Here is a 20,027-nt window from a genome sequence, read left to right as displayed (position 1 = left end):
CACTATTCAAATATATCTTATTCATCTACGTATCTATTTGCTGTCTTTTTTAAAACAATTAAGGTCCACATCTCATCCACTGCTATAGCCCTAGTACCTGTGACAGTGCCTGGAACGCAATAAAATTTTGCAAAATGAATGAGGAATGAATGAATAATTCATTTGCCAGTGCAGATTCTCCAGTGGTTTCATACAATAGAAGGGTGTTTCTTTGTAATGCCCATATTATTCTTTCTCTTCCCCCATTTTATTATGTTTCCTAGATGGTGAACACAGCTGAAAATTCCCCACTTTACTCAGTGAGAAGCATGAATCCTGACCAGTGGCCCACCCAGACCACCCAGAAGAACAAAACAGATTTAGCCAAAGCAGATTATTCTCTGGCATCAGGTTCTGCCAAGTATCTTGAAGGCCCTGAGCTCTTCGAAGAACAACCTTTTGAACATTTACCCCACACGACCCTTTCTGGAGCAGGAACAAAGGGCTTCTATCACTCGGGTTGATTCGATGATGGAAGGCAGAAAGGTCTGAGCACCTAGTATTCTCAAATTAGGTGAGCCTTTTATCATTTAATGTAACAAATCTCAAGGGTGTTTAACCTATGTGTGTTCCCTAGAGGGTAATTATGCACTGTTAAATTCAATGAACCAGGAGCCCTGAGAAAGGGTGGTCTGAAGGCTTTGTTAAAGTTAGGTGGGCCAGGAGCAATGTAGAAATCAGGAGGGGGAAATTGACCTGACTCATGTCTCAGAATAGGAAAGAAGAAGCCGCGAGGAAAAGAAGAAATCAGGAGAATAGTAGACACACTGGGTCTGAGAACTGTTCAAAGCAAAGATGAAAGAAATAACGGGGAAGAAAATCCCATAACTTATCAGAAAATTGAATTGCCGTTAATTACACCAGAATGTTGGGAATGTCATCCTGCTAAAGCACCCCTACCCATAGGTTGGCAACCTAATATATCACTTATGACTCAGTACCATATTATTTTACAGTCCTACCAGGTTTTAATATACTACATAGGTCTACCCTCTGGACAACTGGTTAAAAACCAAATAGCTTTACTTGCATAATTCTATCATATCTGGGCCCTGGAAAATTTTTTAACTATTTAGTTTGAGGCAAAGTCTAAAAAGAGGGGTCTACAATCCACCCTTCTCATTAGAGACAAATTAATTTATTGTCTTTCTTGGGGCATGTCATGGCCCTGCTCAAATTTCCAGTGACCCTCAGTTACCTACATATGTGGTAAGGCTCTCATGCCTGATCTGACATTCAAGGCACTCCTACAGCCCTATTAATAATATAAAATAATACCAATCTGTGACATCTGTGAAGTGCCTACTACATTATAGTTCTGACTAAGTGCTTCTCTCATATCAGTGAAATCCTCATAATGACCTTGTGTGGTAATTACCATTATCATCTCCATGTTGCAGCAGAGAAACTGAGGCCCAAGGAGAGAGCAAAGGACCAAATCAACTCTATCTCCCATGACTACCCAACTTCACCTAATATACTTGCCCTGTACACACTGCCTGCCATGCTCACCTCCTTTCTGATTCCCTTCCTTGACATCCCCACCCGCTTCAAGAAGCCTTCTCTGGGACTTCCCTGGTGGTCCAGTGGCTAAGACTCTGAGCTCGCAATGCAGGGGGCCTGGGTTCGATCCCTGGTCAGAGAACTAGATCCCACATGCCACACGTAAGAGTTCGCGTGCCACAACCAAACATCCTGCATGTCACAACGAAGATCGAAGATCCCGCATGCCACAACTAAGACACAGTGCAGTCAGATAATTATTTAAAAAATAAAAAGGAAGCCCCTAATAAATGGTTTCAAACATTCACCAATGAATGAGAGAAAAGGGCACATTTTTTAAAAAACTAATTGGTGAGAAATCCCTTACCCATTAAAATAAGTGTAATCTGTTTTTCAGCTGTGAGAGACAAACTGGGAGACTTGAGGATACAAGGCATTACTGTATCAAAAATAAAAGCTTCCATTTACCCCTGTTTCAATAAACACAGTGACCTTGGCCTTCCAGCAATTATTTTAATTTCATATATGCTTTTTTAGGTAAAATCCTCTTTTGATTTGTTGTTCTCTCAGTGCAGAAGGCAAAAAAACCCTTCCTGTAACAGTGAAAGAATAAGTGAGAACTTTTAGACTCTTGGATATATAACAAATGGCTCTGCTTTGTGCAAAAAAGAAAGGGCACCAGAACTGAGTCATACATCAAGCAATTGAACTTGCAACCCCGATAACATACCCAGACACTTCGATGTTTAATTGCTAAGAACAGAGAGGAGGGAACTTGAGGAATGTGACCAAAATGAGCCAAGAAGATGCCTAAAGGTGGGTGTCCCAAAGGGTTGGCCAAGAATCTGCAACAGATTTTTTTTTTTAATGAAAAATCACAGTCAAGATCAGATTCTTCCTTATTCCATATATCATTAAATCCCTCAGGAAAAACAGTTCTAAATACCACAGGAAGGTCATGTCCAATATCAGAGCTATCTAGTCCACACTAAATTCCTTCACTGATATGGAGAGATGCTGAAAAAAGCAGATGTCCCTAGCAGCTAGCTACTTGGGAAAGAGAGCACGGACGTGTCCGTGATGACTGGTGTTTCTGCCCAAGGGATCATTTATTGTCTATGCTATCTTTAAACTGCTCTCCAGAACTTTCCCAGGAACTGAAGAGTAGCAGTGGGGTGTGTTCTCATGATCTAGAAGGTACAAATTGAGGAAATTAATCACCTATGACAAGGCTTGTCTTGTTTTAACATGAACACTGAGAAAAAAGCAATTATGAGCTGAGTGAAGTGGTCACTGTGCCCAGAACCAACAGAGCTTCTGGGAGAGCTACAAGCTGCCAGCATCTGCCTCCATGAAAGGACACGCTCAGGCACCAGAGAACTGTGACTGGGGAGGGACGCCTCTCATTCGCAGCTCTCCTGTAGCCGGGGTTCCTCGGGACTAGTTCTCAGCCAGTAACAGGGAAGCTCAGCAAGCATTTCTGGGAAAATGATAATTGCGCAAAATGGTGCAGACTAGATCCCATCTGACCTCACAGGCAGAAAGGTGGATACTGGGGAAAATACAAAGGTTTATTCCCTAAATATGGGGTCTTCCAATCTTTCAATAGGAAGAGCTCAGCTCAGTTTTCACCAGCGTTTTTTCCCTAGAGCGCATCCATTGCCCTCAGTGTTCTTGCAAAATTGTCTGGCAGCTAGCTAGGGAGGCTGAACTTTCTAAAGCAGCCCATGTACAAATTACTTGGGCTACATTATTCATATTGCATTAGAGGTCATGTGCTTGCTTTCTCAAAAGCCCTTATAAAGTAGGAGTCTTCTGATTCTCTTTCATCTACTGGACTTTGTGGAGTCTTTTCTAACCCTCTTTCCTTCATTTTTTTTTTCTTTCTACCTTCTCACGTGATTCTATTTCTTCCTTCCTGGCTATATGGCCTTATTTCTGAGAGGCAACATGTCCAGGAAAAGACTCAGACTTGTTGATAAAAATAGTTTTAAGTGGTTGTGCATAATTTCAAACAATCTAAAGGACTGATTCTGTATAGCTTTTAAAATCCAGAAATTTTTAAGTGAATAAAGATCTGTAAACTTCACCTCCCTCTGAAAGATACCCAGCTGCCCTGCTTTAATCCCTGTCATCCCCAGAAGGCTCCACCAGCCAGTGTCAAGACACAGCGCATCAAAGACATGCAGATAAAATAGGAGGGCAGACACATGGCTCCCATAGGCTGTTATTTGCCAATGAGTCACGATTAATACCCAGAGCCTTCTGCTGTAGCTTCCTGGATAGCTTGTTGTGAATTTGCAGGGGCTGTCAACAAGCAAATTTTCTGATAGAAAAGGTTCTTTGCTCTCAACTCTGCGAGCGCTAGCCCTGTGCTGAGCTCATTATTGAAGCCACCAAAGCCTGTCACCAGCATTGGCTGGAGTTCCTAGCAAGCAGGGGACTCTGCATGTACCAAAAGTCAAACTACCACCAGGATTGGGAAAATGAGTCAACCAACAGCATACCTGAATCATCTTCCCATTCACTCAGGAGAGGAATTAATATTCTTCATGTCAAAGATTGGCACAGTAGAAGGAAATATATAGAATTTTCCCTTTCAGAATGTCTCATAAACTCTAGCCCTCTGCCTCGGTTCTTCTGTCCTCTGCCTGAGTCAATCCAGGCCTGACGTATATGATCCCCCACCCTGTACAGGGCACCTAGGGATACAAGCCTGAGGCCTCCAGTGCATCTCAGTTTATTGGCCTGTACATCTGCTTTGGCCCTCACTCCAACTTTAGCCTGATGACTATAAAACTGCTACCCACGCTCCATCCTCCCCCTGCCTGTTTCATACACTCACACGCCCTCTGTTTATGTCGGGAGAAAAGTACAGTAAACACTACGAGTTTCCACTAATTTCAACGATGCTAAACTAAATAAGAGTTAAAGCACAATTTTTATAAAAATATCTTGGTGAAATCCTTCAGATACCTTTAACTGAATCTGGCTGGACCTTCCTCTCATGCCCAGTCTAGCCATGAGAAAATCTGGAAATCCATTACTTATTGCTATGGTTTTAGGAGGTAAAAACCAGAAGAACATAGGTTGTATATTCAGCTCCCAGAAATCCAAAATGGAGACTCAATCCATAATAAAGAGCTGGGGTAAATGAAATCCACAACCAGAGACAATTCCCAAAGCTCATTATGGCCTTTGTATTTCAAATTATTCCCCACTCATTTTTTTAAAAAAGAACTGTGTCGCACATATGACCAAATTGATTTACTCTTCTTTTCCTTTCTCTGCCTACTGTTTGGTAAAGGTTTTGAAAAGAATAGGTGTTTTTATGTTATGTGAATTACATCTCACTTTTTCAAAAAGAAGAAAGAAGTGGCAAAAATATGAACAGCTGGGGATAAAAAAAAAAAGGAGGGGGGAAGCAAAGAGCCTAGCTCAGCAGAAGCACAGAAACGATTAGCCGGAAACAAGCAGCAGCTGTCCCCTTCAGCCAGGCCACGTGGTCACCAGGTCACTTCAGACTCATGACCCACTTCATGAATTTATGGTTCCTGCCTGGCTTTTGTAAGTAGTGGAGTTTTAAACCTCAGGGGGAGATGATACAAAAGCTGAACAATCAATCTTTGACTAACTGAGAGAATTGCTTTTCTATTTCCATTATAACAAGTTACGATAAATTTAGTATCTAAAAACAACATAAATGTACTATCTCACAATTCTGAAGGTTAGACATCTGACATGGCTCTCACCCGGCTAAAATTAAGGTGAGAGCAGAGTTCTGCTCCTTTCTGAAGGTTCTAGGGGACAATCCCCTTCCTTGCCTTTCCCAGCTTCCAGAGGCTGCCCACTTTTCTCGGCCCTTCCTCCATCTTCAAAGCCAGCAAGATAGCAACTCTCTCTGACCCTGCTTCTACCCTTACACCTCTTTCCCTAACTCTCCTCTTTTGCTTCTGTCTTCCAGTTAAAAGGACCCTTATGATTACCTTGGATAATGCAGGCTAATCTCCCTACTAGCTGATTAGTGATTTTTTAAACTCCCCTTTGCCATGTAAGGGAACATTTATAGATTCCAGGGATTGAGAATGGATGTCTTAGGGGGGCTTTATTCTGCCTACCACATCAATCAATCTATAGTTCATGAATTATGACAGAAAACTTGAAAGCATACACCTTTTACAGACAACTGCATTTGGATTTATAATATATTATAAGCTTCTCAAAAAGTAATATTGGGACTTCCCTAGTGGTCCAGTGGTTAAGACTTCGCCTTCCAATGCATGGAATGCAAATTCTATCCCTGGTCGGGGAACTAAGATCCCACATGCTGCAGAGCAACTAACCCACATGCCACAGCTAGAGAGCGCACACACCATGACTGAGTCCACACGGTAACTAGAGAAGCGTGTGTGCTGCAATGAAGAGCCTGCAGAGCCAAAATAGAAAACACTAAAGAGGAATTTCTTTTTAAAAAAAAAGTTATATGTAAAGCAAATTATAATTTAAAGTCATTATAAGTGAAAGTGTTAGTCGCTCAGTCATGTCTGACTCTTTGTGACCCTATGGACTGTATGGACTGTAGCCCACCAGGCTCCTCTTTCCATGGAATTCTCTAGGCCAGAATACTGGAGTGGGTTGCCATTTCCTTCTCCAGGGGATCTTCCCAACCCAGGGATGGAACCCGGGTCTCCTGCATTGTAGGCAGATTCTTTACCATCTGAGCCACCAGGGAAGTCCCCGAGTCATTAGACTAACTCACTATTGAAACGAATCCTGTGGTGAATGGTTTTGTAAAGATATTAACTCCCTGATGTCTTCTTTAAGGAATCCAGATTTTCATACATTTACTTAATGTTGGACTAAAGCTTAAGTATGGGCAAAGCATTTTAATATTTTGAGAAGTTAGGGGAAGAGAGTGGAATCAAAAACCATACAACCATTTTCTAAGAAACTGCCCAGAATTATCACCTTCACATGGACATTTCTGAACCTGATAACTCTGATAGGAAATATAATAAAGACTTGAATCTCGCTCACTCAGCTAGGGAGCACCAACAACATGCTGGTTAAGATCACAGGCTCAGGCATCTGCCTACTTAGGTTCTGATCCTACCTCTGAAAACTCGAAGCTATATGACCTTGGGCTAATCACTGAATGTCTTTGTGCCTCATTTTCCACATGTGTCAACCAAGAATAATAATTCTACCTGTATCTTAGGACTGCCATGAGGATTAAGAGATACAGAATATGAAACATGCAATGGCACAGATCAAGTCATCAATAAATGGATTTTCTTATCCTCACCACGTGCCAATGCACAGGTTTAGGTGCAAGAGACATATAGGAAGGATTCTGCAACTTAGATTCATTATTTTCAGCACTTGAAAATGAAAGTGAGAACAGGACATAACCACTAAATAGAAAGCAGCAGGCAAAATATTAAATTAAGATAAAACTTGAGTCTTCCCTTAGTAGACACGCATGGTTTCTGCTTGCAGGCTATGTGGAAGATAGAATGACCTTTTTTGCTTAATGGAAGTGTGAATCACCCTTGGCAAACCACATGATGTGATATTGAATATCCGAAAGAACAGTTATATTTGGTATCAGAGAATAATTTGGTTTTCTGCTCAGAATCTTCAAGTAACTTGTTAGTTTTACCTTTGGATTTTAATGGCTCTCCACCACCTCCTGAACAAAAGCCAACTTCATGTCTGGGGCATTCATGGCACAGTTTGATCCCTCTCAATGTTTCTAACTTCATCTTGCACAAACCCCATGCATAAAGTTGCTATTCTGGCCAAACTGCAAAACTCTAGTTCTGACAGGACTAAGGTAAGCCATGGTATAGTAGCTAATTTGGTATGTTTTTTAAAATCTAGTTTGGAGGTTTCTGGAGGCCAGGAATACCATTGTAGATATCCATACATTTCCCCCATAGTGATCAGCAAAGAATGAGCAACTAATTAAATTTGTTAAAGAAAGAGAGTACCCTATTCTTCTATTCAATCTACATTCATTTCCACACAGGAATCTTTGATGCCTTTTTTTGTTTCAAAGCTATTTTCTTCATTCAACTGACAGCCTCCTTTTCAAACACCCTGATTCAGAAGATAATAATTACATTTCTTTAAAAAGGTACGTTTCTAAATTTATCTAAGGTTTAGGAGTTCTTCAATTCCATACTTCTGTGAGAATCCTCTCACTAAAGAATTGTTTTTTTTTTTGCTGGGGCTCCTTGCTAAAAAATTTTTTAAAAGAAATATTGTTTCCAGAGAGGCTAGTCATGGCACTATCCTTAAAATGATGAAATAATAATAAATAACTACTTCCTACCTTCATGGTAACTGTGATGGTGCTATTTACATTGGCTTTATGCAACCAGCCTTGTTTGATCACACCACCCTTCTGAGAGCATAAAGATGATGAATCCTGAAACAGAGGGAAAACCATCAGTGAAACAGCAGCTGGCCCATTATCTAATCAAACAATTGGGGAGCACGAACTAGGCCCTGCCCCATTTTGCAAAGCATAAAGCTCCCTCTCCCTGCACCCCCACTCCCCCTTGAAGATGCCTGATTAAACTTGAAATTGTTAACAACAGGACGAAAGGCTCTGTGCTGAGAAATGGAATATTGCCTGCCATATCAGTAGACAAAGGATGTCAAAGTCAACAGCAATTGCAGCCACCAAGGATGGTGAGCTGGTGAGCCCTGGGAGCACCCAGGAAGGAAAGAATACCTGCCATCTAGCAGCCATCAGACTGCAGCCACTCCCTGCGATGAGCCCTGAGGAAACTCAGGATACTGGCTCCAGATAGCAGAGGTGCATATCAAAGGAATGATGTCAGTGAACCAAGACTCTTGTGTCTTTCCATACATAGAAAAGCCCTAAATTTCTTAACTTGGTTTTATTTAGTTAACAATCATCTTTTGATGTTCAGAATTCCTGCCCTTCATCACAAAACTTCTAAATAACCTGGCTACTCCTCTTGCCTCCACTGAGCAGTTCTTTCAGGGTTACTTGAAATGCTGTCTCCCAGGCTTGAAGTCCTAAAAATGTCAACTGAATGAAAACGTAACTCTCAACTTTTAGGTTGTGGATATTTTTTAAGTCCACAGTGCTATGCACACAACAGACATTCAATATTTACTGGATCATATGGGTTGTCTTGTGGGAAAGTCTTCTGCATTATGTAAACGGTCAAACTTCACCTCAAAATGTCATAGACATCTGGGTCCTCTGTCCCAAGAGGGATCCATCAGGCAGGAGAGTCCAGATGAATCACCACACCACATGCCCAGTGCAGGAAAAGCAACTCCACAAGTGTGTCCCACAGGTGGGAAAATAGGTTTATACACACATCACAGCCCATTTCACTTTATTTTTCCTAAACTCCATTTGGAAATACAACAATGTTAATTTTTTTTTAAAAAAAAACACTCATTAGCTTGAAAGTTTATCCCAGATCATTCATAAACAATTCTTTCCCTCATCTTTTCTCAGAGAAACCTCTCTCAACACAAGGGACCTTGAAGAAGCCAGTGCAATTGCCCCCATCTTTACCTCATCCTTCTCACAGTCCTCATCAATCTCAAATACATGATTGGGAATCTTTTCTGGTCGCAGAGACTTGCTGAAAATACAAAAGAGTTGTCTTAGACACTAAGCAGAATAGAAAAAAAGAAACCAAATCAAGATGAGTAGACTTCCTTCTTTCACAACCAAGAAAATGCCAAGACATAAGAAGGAGGAATTCTTTTCTCCTTTCCAAACTGAGATTCTCCCCTCTGGCATTACCTTCTGTAAAAGGACTCCCACATGTGCAGCCAACAGCAAAGACGTAACTAAGCCCAAATTGCAAGGAATGCATGCCAGAGCTGTCAGTGGTGGTGGGACCTTATCTTTTCCAGGCCAAAAAGCAACCCCATGTCATTCTGGCTCTTCCATCTGTTTGCTATATGATCCTGGACTGACCATCTTAGGACTCAGCTTTAAAGGACATTTTTAAGACTCAGTTTTCTTCTCTGGGAAAGTGCCTTGAAAGCTACCAAAGACTACACCAAGTCTTATTCCTCCAAAACATCTCCCATGTGATATCCTGTGAGGTTAATAATCTTATGGATGAAAAGGGGAAAAAAGTGAGTGTTCAAATGACTGAGTGACTAGCCCAAGGTCACCCAGCTAGGAAGTGGTAGAAATACGATTTGAATCTGACAGTCTGGCTGTTGGGCCAGAGTGCTCACAGCAGCCTTTCAACTCAAATGAAAGAGATGCACTTTTAAAAAAAACAAAAAACAATATCTACTTATTTATTGGGTTGCATCAGGTCTTAGTTGTGGCACACGAGCTTAGTTGCCTCACAGCATGTGGGGTTAAAGTTCCCCAACCAGGAATCTAACCCAGGTACCCTGCACTGCAAGGCAGATTCTTAACCACTGAATCACCAGGAAAGTTCCAAGAGATGTACTTTTGTCAAGAGATGTCTGGGGCCATCAAACTGAGTCAAATGTCTTCTAGCTTTTTCACCAACAGCACTAGAAAATGCTCACAACATTATACAGAATCAAAGAAGGATGATTTTATGGTCAATATACATGCACCAAAGCCAAGAAGTGAACATGTCCATTTTGGAAAAAATTTCAATAAGGAAAAATATCCAATTACCCAAAACACATTTATCAAACATGGTTGTTTGAGTTTTTTCTTTATTATCTGTTATAATTGAGAAGCTTCACAAGTGGTTTGAAAAAATGTAAAATGTTTAATAACTCGCCTCTTAGAAGTTTCTCTTAAATTCTAAACTTACCATGGTAGCATTCGAAAGTCTCCAGAGAAGTCTTCATACTTGTAGTTCACCACGTGCCAATCTGTGCTATAGGTTTTAATACACTGAAAGAAGATAGGAATCTTTCATTTGAAATGTAGGAAAGGCACATGCACACTGTTTTTATGTCTGGTAATAAGCTGATGGGGCTTCCCTGGTGGCTCAGGTGAAAAGAATCTGCCTGCAATGCAGGAGCCTGGGGTTCGATCCCTGGGTCGGGAAGATCCCATGGAGGAGGGCATGGCAACCCACTCCAGTATTCTTTCCTGGAGAATTCCATGGACAGAAGAACCTGCCGGGCTACAGTCCATGAGGTCACAAAGAATTGGACATGACTGAAGCGACTAAGCAGCAGCAGCAATAAGCTGATAGACTTTAAAAAATCATCTGGGGAATGCTGGTACTGAGATCTTCCTTTGGGGATTAACTGTGTCTTCCTAAGCCAGTTGGTGGTAATAAATCCCAATTCACATGTTCTCTTGGACTCTCTGACTTCAAGTCCAAAGAGTATTCAAGTTTATACAAAAAAGACTAAGAATACAAGCTACTTGTGAAAGTATTTAAGCTGTATCCTCTATGTCATATCAAATAGACTTGTTATGTAGGTCAGTTAAATTCTAGTAATTTTGTTTTCCATTTACACTAAGAGTATTTTAAATACAGTATTTATTAAATGAATGAATAATGACTTTTCTTCTGTGGTCTCTGAGCCTCTTACCTCTTTGACAAACAAACTCTGGGCCCTCTTCTCACCATCTTCTGGTACAGTGGACTGGACTGTTCGGCGTTGACGACAGATCACAGAGATCTAGAAGACATAGAATATTCCTGCTATACGAACCAGCCTGAGAAATGCAATTCTGAAGAAGTACTAGTGTACTCACAGATATATCTTCCATTGGAAACATAAGCAGGTCTCTGAGCGGGTCACTGTAAATCTGAGTTTTTCTTTGGGCGATAACATTCTCATAGTCCAAGGGCTCAACAACTTTGGTCTTTTCCTTTATAAGAGACAAAAAGAAAGTAATACTGTCAAACAGATTGAACTTCCTTGTCATGTGTCCAAGATACATTATTTCACCAAAGGGATTACTGATAATCAGCACTTAAGGGAGACACGTTTATGAGAGAAACGATCTCTATAATTAGACACACACACACACACACACACAGACACACATCTCTCTGCTAAAGGCAGGAGTTCAGGAGAGACAGCCCTGTACTCTGCTTGTCCATGTACCTCCCAACAATTTATTGAATTTAAGACAAAACAAAAAGTGGCCTATTTAGAAGCCTGTGAGTTGATAATGAGCATGCACTATTCACTGGGTAACAGAAAGGGAGAGAGTATCAACATTTCTGTGCCCATTCGGTACCAGGCACACTGTCCAAAGGATGCCTTAAGTTCTGCCATAGCCGGGGCAGGTATGGGTCCTAGAGATGCTTGATTCAGCGGATAGGGCATGAAAGGATGAGGTTCCAGGTGGCAAAGTCAGGGGTCCCTGTGGGACTGGCAGGTGACACAGCCACTGACAGTAGAGTCCAGTCCGAGACTAAGGTTACAAGGATCAGGGTTAGTGACTCTGAGAAATCCCGGATGTGATTCATTTAATAATAGTGATAACAGCATTTACTAAGCCCTTTCTAGATTCTAGGCACCATGCCAAGTACTTTCTCTACAGTTTTTCATGTAAGACTCATAATAACCCTATGAAACAGGTTGAATCTTTGTCCCCACTTTCAGTTCAGTTCAGTTCAGTCGCTCAGTCATGTCCGACTCTTGGCGACCCCATGAATCACAGCACGCCAGGCCTCCCTGTCCATCACCAACTCCCGGAGTACACTCAAACTCATGTCCACAGAGTCGGTGATGCCATCCAGGCATCTCATTCTGTCGTCCCCTTCTCCTCCTGCCCCCAGTCCCTCCCAGCATCAGAGTCTTTTCCAGTGAGTCAACTCGTCGCATGAGGTGGCCAAAGTACTGGAGTTTCGGCTTTAGCAGCAGTCCTTCCAATGAACACCCAGGACTGATCTCCTTTAGGATGGACTGGCTGGATCTCCTTGCAGTCCAAGGGACTCTCAAGAGTCTTCTCCAGCACCACAGTTCAAAAGCATCAATTCTTCGGTGCTCAGCTTTCTTCACAGTCCAACTCTCACATCCATACATGACCACGGGAAAAACCATAGCCTTGACTATGACTACGGACCTTTGTTGGCAAAGTAATGTCTCTGCTTTTTAATATGCTATCTAAGTTGGTCATAACTTTCCTTCCAAGAAGTAAGCGTCTTTTAATTTCATGGCTGCAATCAGCATCCACAGTAATTTTGGAGCCCAAAAAAATAAAGTCTGACACTGTTTCCACTGTTTCCCCATCTATTTCCCATGAAGTGATGGGACTAGATCCCATGATCTTAGTTTCTGAATGTTGAGCTTTAAGCCAACTTTTTCACTTTCCTCTTTCACTTTCATCAAGAGGCGTTTTAGTTCCTCTTCACTTTCTGCCATAAGGGTGGTGTCGTCTGCATATCTGAGCTTATTGATATTTCTCCCAGCAATCTTGAATCCACCTTGTGCTTCTTCCAGCCTAGCGTTCCTCATGATGTACTCTGCATATAAGTTAAATAAGCAGGGTGACAATATGCAGCCTTGACGTACTCCTTTTCCTATTTGGAACCAGTCTGTTGTTCCATGTCCAGTTCTAACTGTTGCTTCCTGACCTGCATACAGGTTTCTCAAGAGCCAGGTCAGGTGGTCTGGTATTCCCATCTCTTTCAGAATGTTCCACAGTTTATTGTGATCCACATAGTCAAAGGCTTTGGCATAGTCGATGAAGCAGAAATAGATATTTTTCTGGAACTCTCTTGCTTTTTCAATGATCCAGCGGATGTTGGCAATTTGTTTTTTTTTTTTAAAAAAGAATTTTATTAAAAAAGCACAAATGCAAAGAAATGAACAGAGGAAAATTTATGCGTCGAACCTGGACTGGTCACTTATGATAATATACATGCTACAATTCCATTCTCTCTGGTTCCTCTGCCTCTTCTAAAACCAGCTTGAACAACGGGAAGTTCACAGTTCACGTATTGCTGAAGCCTGGCTTGGAGAATTTTGAGCATGACTTTACTAGCATGTGAGATGAGTGCAATTGTGTGGTAGTTTGAGCATTCTTTGGCATTGCCTTTCTTTGGGATTGGAATGAAAACTGACCTTTTCCAGTCCTGTGGCCACTGCTGAGTTTTCCAAATTTGCTGGTATATTGTCCCCACTTTACAGATGAGGAAATCCTGGACTCAAATCAGGTTAAGTAACTTGCCCACCTTCAGAGCTGGAATTGAAACTTGCATCTGACTCCAAAGCTCTGTTCTTTCTACTTCATGCAGCCTTCCCTTGCCTGAGAAATACAGAAAGATACTAAAGAGCAAGGCACTGAACTTGGAATAGGATCCCATCTCCTACCTTCAACAAATCTAAAAGATGCTAACAAAACCAGCATAGAGGTGCCTCAAGAAATTAATAATAGAACTACCATATGATCCAGCAATCCCACTTCTGAATATATATCCGAAGGAAAAGAAATCATTATCTCAAATAGATTGTTGTACTCCCAATTTAACTGCAGCATTATTCACAATAACCAAAACATGGAAACAACCTAGGTTTCCATCAAGAGAGGAATGGATTTTTTAACAACATAACATAGATCAATAGATAGATAGAAAGGTTGTTCAGTCACAGAAAAGAAGGAATTTCGCTGCTTGAATAAATCTTGAAGGCATTATGTTAAGTGAAATAAGTCAGACAAATATTATACGGGATCACTTATATGGTAGAATCTAAAAAAAAGTAGAATGGTGGTTGCCAAGGGCAGGGGGATGAGGGAAAATGGGAGAGAAGTTAGTCAAAGGGTACAAACTTTCAGTTATAAGTTAAGTTCTGAGGCTCTAATGTACAGCATGGTGACTATACTATATTGTATACTTGAAATTTGCTGACAGTAGATCTTAGACATTCTCACATACACACACAAAGGTAATCATGTGAGGGGACAGATGTATTAATTAACTTGATTATGGTAATCACTTCCTGATGATACATATATATTAAATCATCACATTGAAGCTTTTAAATATATACTTTGATTTTTCAATTATATCTCAATAAGTATGCTGGAAAAAAAGATCTGAACAGAGATATACTTTATTTCAAGTCAAATTTGGATTTATTGACCCATGGGATTAAATCAAGCAGATTATCCCTATCATGTCTATAGATATGCATGTAAAATGAGTTGATACGAAAGAAAAAAACCCTTAGTTTGTGAATGCAGAGATTTTTCTGATAGGAAAATTTGACCCCCTTGTCCCACATCTACCATGTTTCATGGGCCCAATGAAAGAATACTGAATGTAGCTTCCAGCCCTAACAATCAGTGTGTGATCCATTTCTCAGAGAAAAATGAGAATAAAGTGAATAAAGCCCCATCGAAGAAGGCAAGACTTAGTGAAAAAAATTTCAAAGTCTTGCTTTTGGTGCCAACTATCTTTCCATGCTGCTGCTACTGCTGCTAAGTCACTTCAGTCGTGTCCGACTCTGTGTGACCCCATAGACGGAAGCTCACCAGGCTCCCCCGTCCCTGGGATTCTCCAGGCAAGAACACTGGAGTGGGTTACCATTTCCTTCTCCAATGTGTGAAAGTGGAAAGTGAAAAGTGAAAGTGAAGTCGCTCAGTCGTGTCCGACCCCCAGCGACCCCACGGACTGCAGCCTACCAGGCTCCTCCATCCATGGGATTTTCTAGGCAATAGTACTGGAGTGGCTTGCCATTGCCTTCTCCGAGTATCTTTCCATACAGACTGTAAAAACAACCCTCAAATTTCAATGTTTAACCTGTTAAATTAGCATCTATTAATCTCTCTGCATAGTAATTTCATAAGTACCTACTTAACTTTGAAAAAGAAAAAATCCTCCTTCAGCTTTCTAACGTAGTTGTCAAATTAATATGCTAAAGTATACAGCAAAATGAACCACTTATTTACATGTGCAGTATATGCACTCGAAAAATGAAACTTGCAGTTCTCCATGTGTTTTAAAAGGCCACATAATCGTGTTACAGAAAACAAGGTTTCACTTTTCATAGAAAACTGATTCAACTAAGCATTCTGGCTCTTTGGTCCTATTTCTTTATCAGTGGTAGCTCGAATGCAGAAAAAGGCAGAGTGGCTATTCTGAGTCCCACAAATCTTCCCCTGAAAGAAGATCTAGGTCTGTGAATCAGGCTTCATCTTTTCAAGAGGAAAAAGAGAAGGACTAAGGGCTCCCTCCTATCAGCCAGCTGCCTCTGATTTGAATTTTTTTCTCCAGCCCTCTCCCAGGCATTAAAAGCCCAAACTGTCAGTGCAAGAGAAAGGCTACAGTAGGAGTCAGCCCCAAAGAACCGCACCCTACATTTCCCTTCCAGTAGGATTCAGTACAACTCTGTTAGCATCAGAGACAATGAAAACCTTTGACTTTTAGAATTATCATGATTTAATAGCAGCTCTGCCTGGCAGTCTATGTATAATTTCTAAAAATTAATTTGCATTGGAGTATAGTTGCTTTACAATGATGTGTTCATTTCTACTGTACAGCAAAGTGAATCAGCCATGTGTATACAATATATCCCCTTGCCTGGTAGTCTAGAACACAAAATGCTTATCTAACTTTCCTATTTGGCTTATCATTTGATGATCAGACTTATAGGGTTACCCTAAATAAAGCTTCTATCATACACAAAAAGGGTCCTCCTCTCAGATTTGGGCACTGCCTTCCTGCCAGTTCGTGCACTGATTGGCCTGAAAAGGTGCTTTCTCATAACACAAGAACACTGTGTTATAATAAACGGTACTTTATAAACATTCAAATCATAGCAAGCTCCCACTGTGTACTTCTCTAAATTCTGTAGCAGCATTAAGTAAAAGGCAAAAGCATTCATATAATCTGGAGAGAAGCAAGCATATGTTTCAGTCTTCTCTTCCTAAGTAGTGACAGGAAAACCATCAGCCTAAATTTGGAACCTACTCAGTTTTCACCATGTAGGAGAAAAAAAAACGGTTTGCCTTTGAGAGTTCATATTCACTGATTCCTGAGCTCTCTTGAAATAACTTGCTGGTTATATTATTAGGGGTTTGGGTGTTGTTTCACTCCAAAACGACTTTGCAGTTTTAAGAAAACACTTTCAATATATATTCTACCTGTTTCTTAACCCAAACCTGTGAAATAGACAAGGAAAATACTATTGTTTCAAAGTTACACATGAAGAAACTGGCTCAGAGGCTTAAGATCAGCTGTCTATATCCAATGGTAGAATCTGGATTCAAATCCAGGTCTTCCAACTGTTCTTAGCGTGCGTCCGTGCTCAGTCACTCCAGTTGTATCCGCCTCTTTGCAACCCCATGGACTGTAGCTGGCCAGGCTCCTCTGTCCATGGGATTCTCCAGATAAGAAAACTGGAGTGGGTTGCCATGTGCTTCTCAAGGGGATCAAACCCAGATCTCCTGCATTGAAGGCAGATTCTTTATCCACTGAGCCACCTGGGAAGCCCCTCTGTTCTTAACAGTGTCTCCCAACTCAACTTACTCATGTAAAAATTCTTCAAAGATTTTTGCCACAACTTCTGTGCTATTATATACTTCATATTTTTCTTCAAATCTCTTTTCCATTGTAATGGATTTATTAAAACAGTCAACTTCGTATCAGTCCCCCAGAGGAAACTAAGCTAATATTTTCCTAATCCCTAATAAAATAAAATTTTAAATGTCAATCTCTGTACCATGGTTTGGGACACAGTACAGTCTTCCAGACTTAGGACATGGACCAAATCTAAATAGACTTCCATGGATAAACCCTCAAACTGTGAAGAAATGCATAATTCCACAAATTAAGATAACTTTCTGATTTCTAACATAGATTGAAATGACAGAGATTGAAAAAGGGAACTCATCAGTACAGATTCAGATACAATCTGCTTCTTGGTACAAAGAGAGGAAGGTACAAAGACGTATCCTCATTGGGAATCACCAACAGCATCAAACACTGAAGACTTTATGCTTTAGTGGTAGTCCCTGTATATCTACTGTACAGTGTGACTGATCATTCATCATCTTATGTATGTATCAATGTAAAACCAAGTTTGCAATCCTAAAATAATGTGTAAATATGTATATGCAAGTATATATTCAACCCTCCAACCACTCATGTATTTAAAAGGGCACAGGGACTTCCCTGGTGGTCCAGTGGCTAAGATGCCACACTCCCAATGCAGGGGGCCTGGATTCCATCCCTGGTCAGAGAACTAGATCCCACATGCCACAACTAAGACCTGGAGTAGCCAAATAAATAATAAATAAGTAGAAATAAAAGTGCACATTACTAGCAAGCTGGTTCATGCTATATCACTGGAAACCGTATCACTTCAATTTCATTTTTAAAAAGTAATCATAATCATGTAATATTTCTCTGTCAACAGTGCAAAATCAGCCTGCTGATTTAAATCATTACTTCTGTTTAGATATTATACCAAAGGTCATTCGTTCACTGGTAAATTTTTGACTTTAGAAACTAGTTCTCCTTAAGAATGCTAAGAATGTCTCTTCTGCAAGTCTGCAGTGAACACTGCTTGACAGAATCCCTTCTGTGTCACACTGGGAGAGAGAGCAGAGCAGGCAGAAGGCTTAGCAGTGGGGCATGGAGCCAATTCAAAATCTCCCCCTGCCACCTCCTTCTCCACATTAAGTTTTGGTGCCAGAAGGAGAGCGGCAATGACTGATTTAAAGAGAATGATGGAGACCAAAAGTTAGAAGCTGATTTTCCCAGTATTGTGATCAGACTACGGTTTCAATGGCATCTGAACAGAATCATATTGAAAATAAAAGCCATCTTAGAAAAGAAGGAAGACTCAAATAGAGGGGTTTACTCCATGCATCTCTCTTTCCCACCCATTGCCCACTTCCCTCCCTTGGGAATGACTCCAGACACCCCCTAAAGGATTTAGCTCCCCTTTTGTTTCAGACATTTGGAGCAGGGTTTGGAGAGCTTTCTCCACAGAGATCTCAAAGTAACACTTTATGCTCAAAATGGCCCACTGGGGACATGCTGCTTCCAGCAATGCAGAAAAGTGGGTTGGGGGGCAGAGCACTCTTATCAAGTCCCTGCTAAGCTCCAAGCTTTGTGCTAGCCCTGAGTGGCTCAACTGGTAAAGAATCCACCTGCAATGCAGGAGGATATGGATTCGATCCCTGGGTTGGGAAGATCCCCTGGAGAAGGGAAAAGCTACCCTCTCCAGTATTCTGGCCTGGAGAATTCCATGGGCTGTATAGTCTGTGGGGTTGCAAAGAGTCAAGACACGAATGAGCAACTTTCACTTTCACCTCACTTTGAGGAGCTCATGATCTAGAGGGGGAGGTTGATAAAGCCAAGACGGTTAACTTGATCACAGAAACTGTTATAACTTGAAGCCCCATTTGGCTTCCACACGTGTCAGAACTTTTGGTATCACATTTTCTTCCAACAAAACGACTGCACAAGTGTTCTTGCACATTAAAGTGTGCGAGCCCAATTTTATTTACCTTCTCAAAGAACCAACTATTGGCTTTGTTGATTTTTGCTATGGTCTCTTTTGTTTCTTTTGCATTTATCTCTGCCCTAATTTTTACGATTTCTTTCCTTCTACTGACCCTGCGGTTCTTCATTTCTTCCTTTTCTAGTTGCTTTAGATGTAGAGTTAGGTTATTTAGTTGACATTTTTCTTGTTTTTTGAGGTGTGCCTGTATTGCTATGAACTTTCCCCTTAGCACTGCTTTTACAGTGTCCCAGAGGTTTTGGGTTGTTGTGTTTTCATTTTCATTCATTTCCATGCATATTTTGATTTCTCTTTTGATTTCTTCTATGATTTGTTCATTATTCAGCAGCGTGTTGTTCAGCCTCCATATGTTGGCATTTTTAACAGTTTTTCTCCCATAATTGAGATCTAATCTTACTGCATTGTGGTCAGAAAAGATGCTTGGAATGATTTCAACTTTTTTGAATTTACCAAGGCTAGATTTATGGCCCAGGATGTGATCTATCCTGGAAAAGATTCTGTGTGCGCTTGAGAAAAAGGTGAAATTCATTGTTTTGGGGTGAAATGTCCTATAGATATCTATTAGGTCTAACTGGTCTATTGTATCATTTAAAGTTTGTGTTTCCTTTTTAATTTTCTGTTTAGTTGATCTATCCATAGATGTAAGTGGGGTATTAAAATCTCCTACTATTATTGCATTGTTGTTAATTTCCCCTTTCATACTTGTTAGTAATTGTCTTACATATTGCGGTGCTCCTATGTTGGGTGCATAAATATTTATAATTGTTATATCTTCTTCTTGGATTGATCCTTTGATCATTATGTAGTGTCCTTCTTTGTCTCTTTTCACAGCCTTTGCTTTAAAATCTATTTTATCTGATATGAGTATTGCTACTCCTGCTTTCTTTTAGTCTCTATTTGCATGGAATATCTTTTTCCAGCCCTTCACTTTCAGTCTGTATGTGTCCCTCGTTTTGAGGTGGGTCTCTTGTAGACAACATATATGGGGGTCTTGTTTTTTTATCCATTCAGCCAGCCTTTGTCTTTTGGTTGGGGCATTC

At 40.7% G+C, this 20,027-nt stretch overlaps 1 protein-coding gene across 2 annotated transcripts in view; it reads right to left on the bottom strand.

Annotated features, from left to right (window-relative positions):
* Nucleotides 1-20,027, bottom strand: part of DOCK11 (dedicator of cytokinesis 11) — a 224,302-nt gene that overhangs the window by 149,557 nt on the left and 54,718 nt on the right. For both annotated transcript variants that reach the window (XM_055437858.2, XM_088834017.1), the window contains exons 2-6: nt 11,255-11,371; nt 11,089-11,178; nt 10,353-10,435; nt 9,110-9,179; nt 7,880-7,975 (exon numbers count right to left, since the gene is read on the bottom strand). In XM_055437858.2, coding sequence (XP_055293833.2) covers nt 7,880-7,975; nt 9,110-9,179; nt 10,353-10,435; nt 11,089-11,178; nt 11,255-11,371 — 456 coding nt within the window. The remainder of the gene's footprint in view (nt 1-7,879; nt 7,976-9,109; nt 9,180-10,352; nt 10,436-11,088; nt 11,179-11,254; nt 11,372-20,027) is intronic.

This window comes from Moschus berezovskii, chromosome X (assembly GCF_049115385.1).
Source record: "Moschus berezovskii isolate FMDL1 chromosome X, NW_MosBer_1.0, whole genome shotgun sequence".
In the NCBI taxonomy this organism is placed as follows: Eukaryota; Metazoa; Chordata; class Mammalia; order Artiodactyla; family Moschidae; genus Moschus; species Moschus berezovskii.
This window is presented reverse-complemented; position numbering and strand designations above follow the sequence as displayed.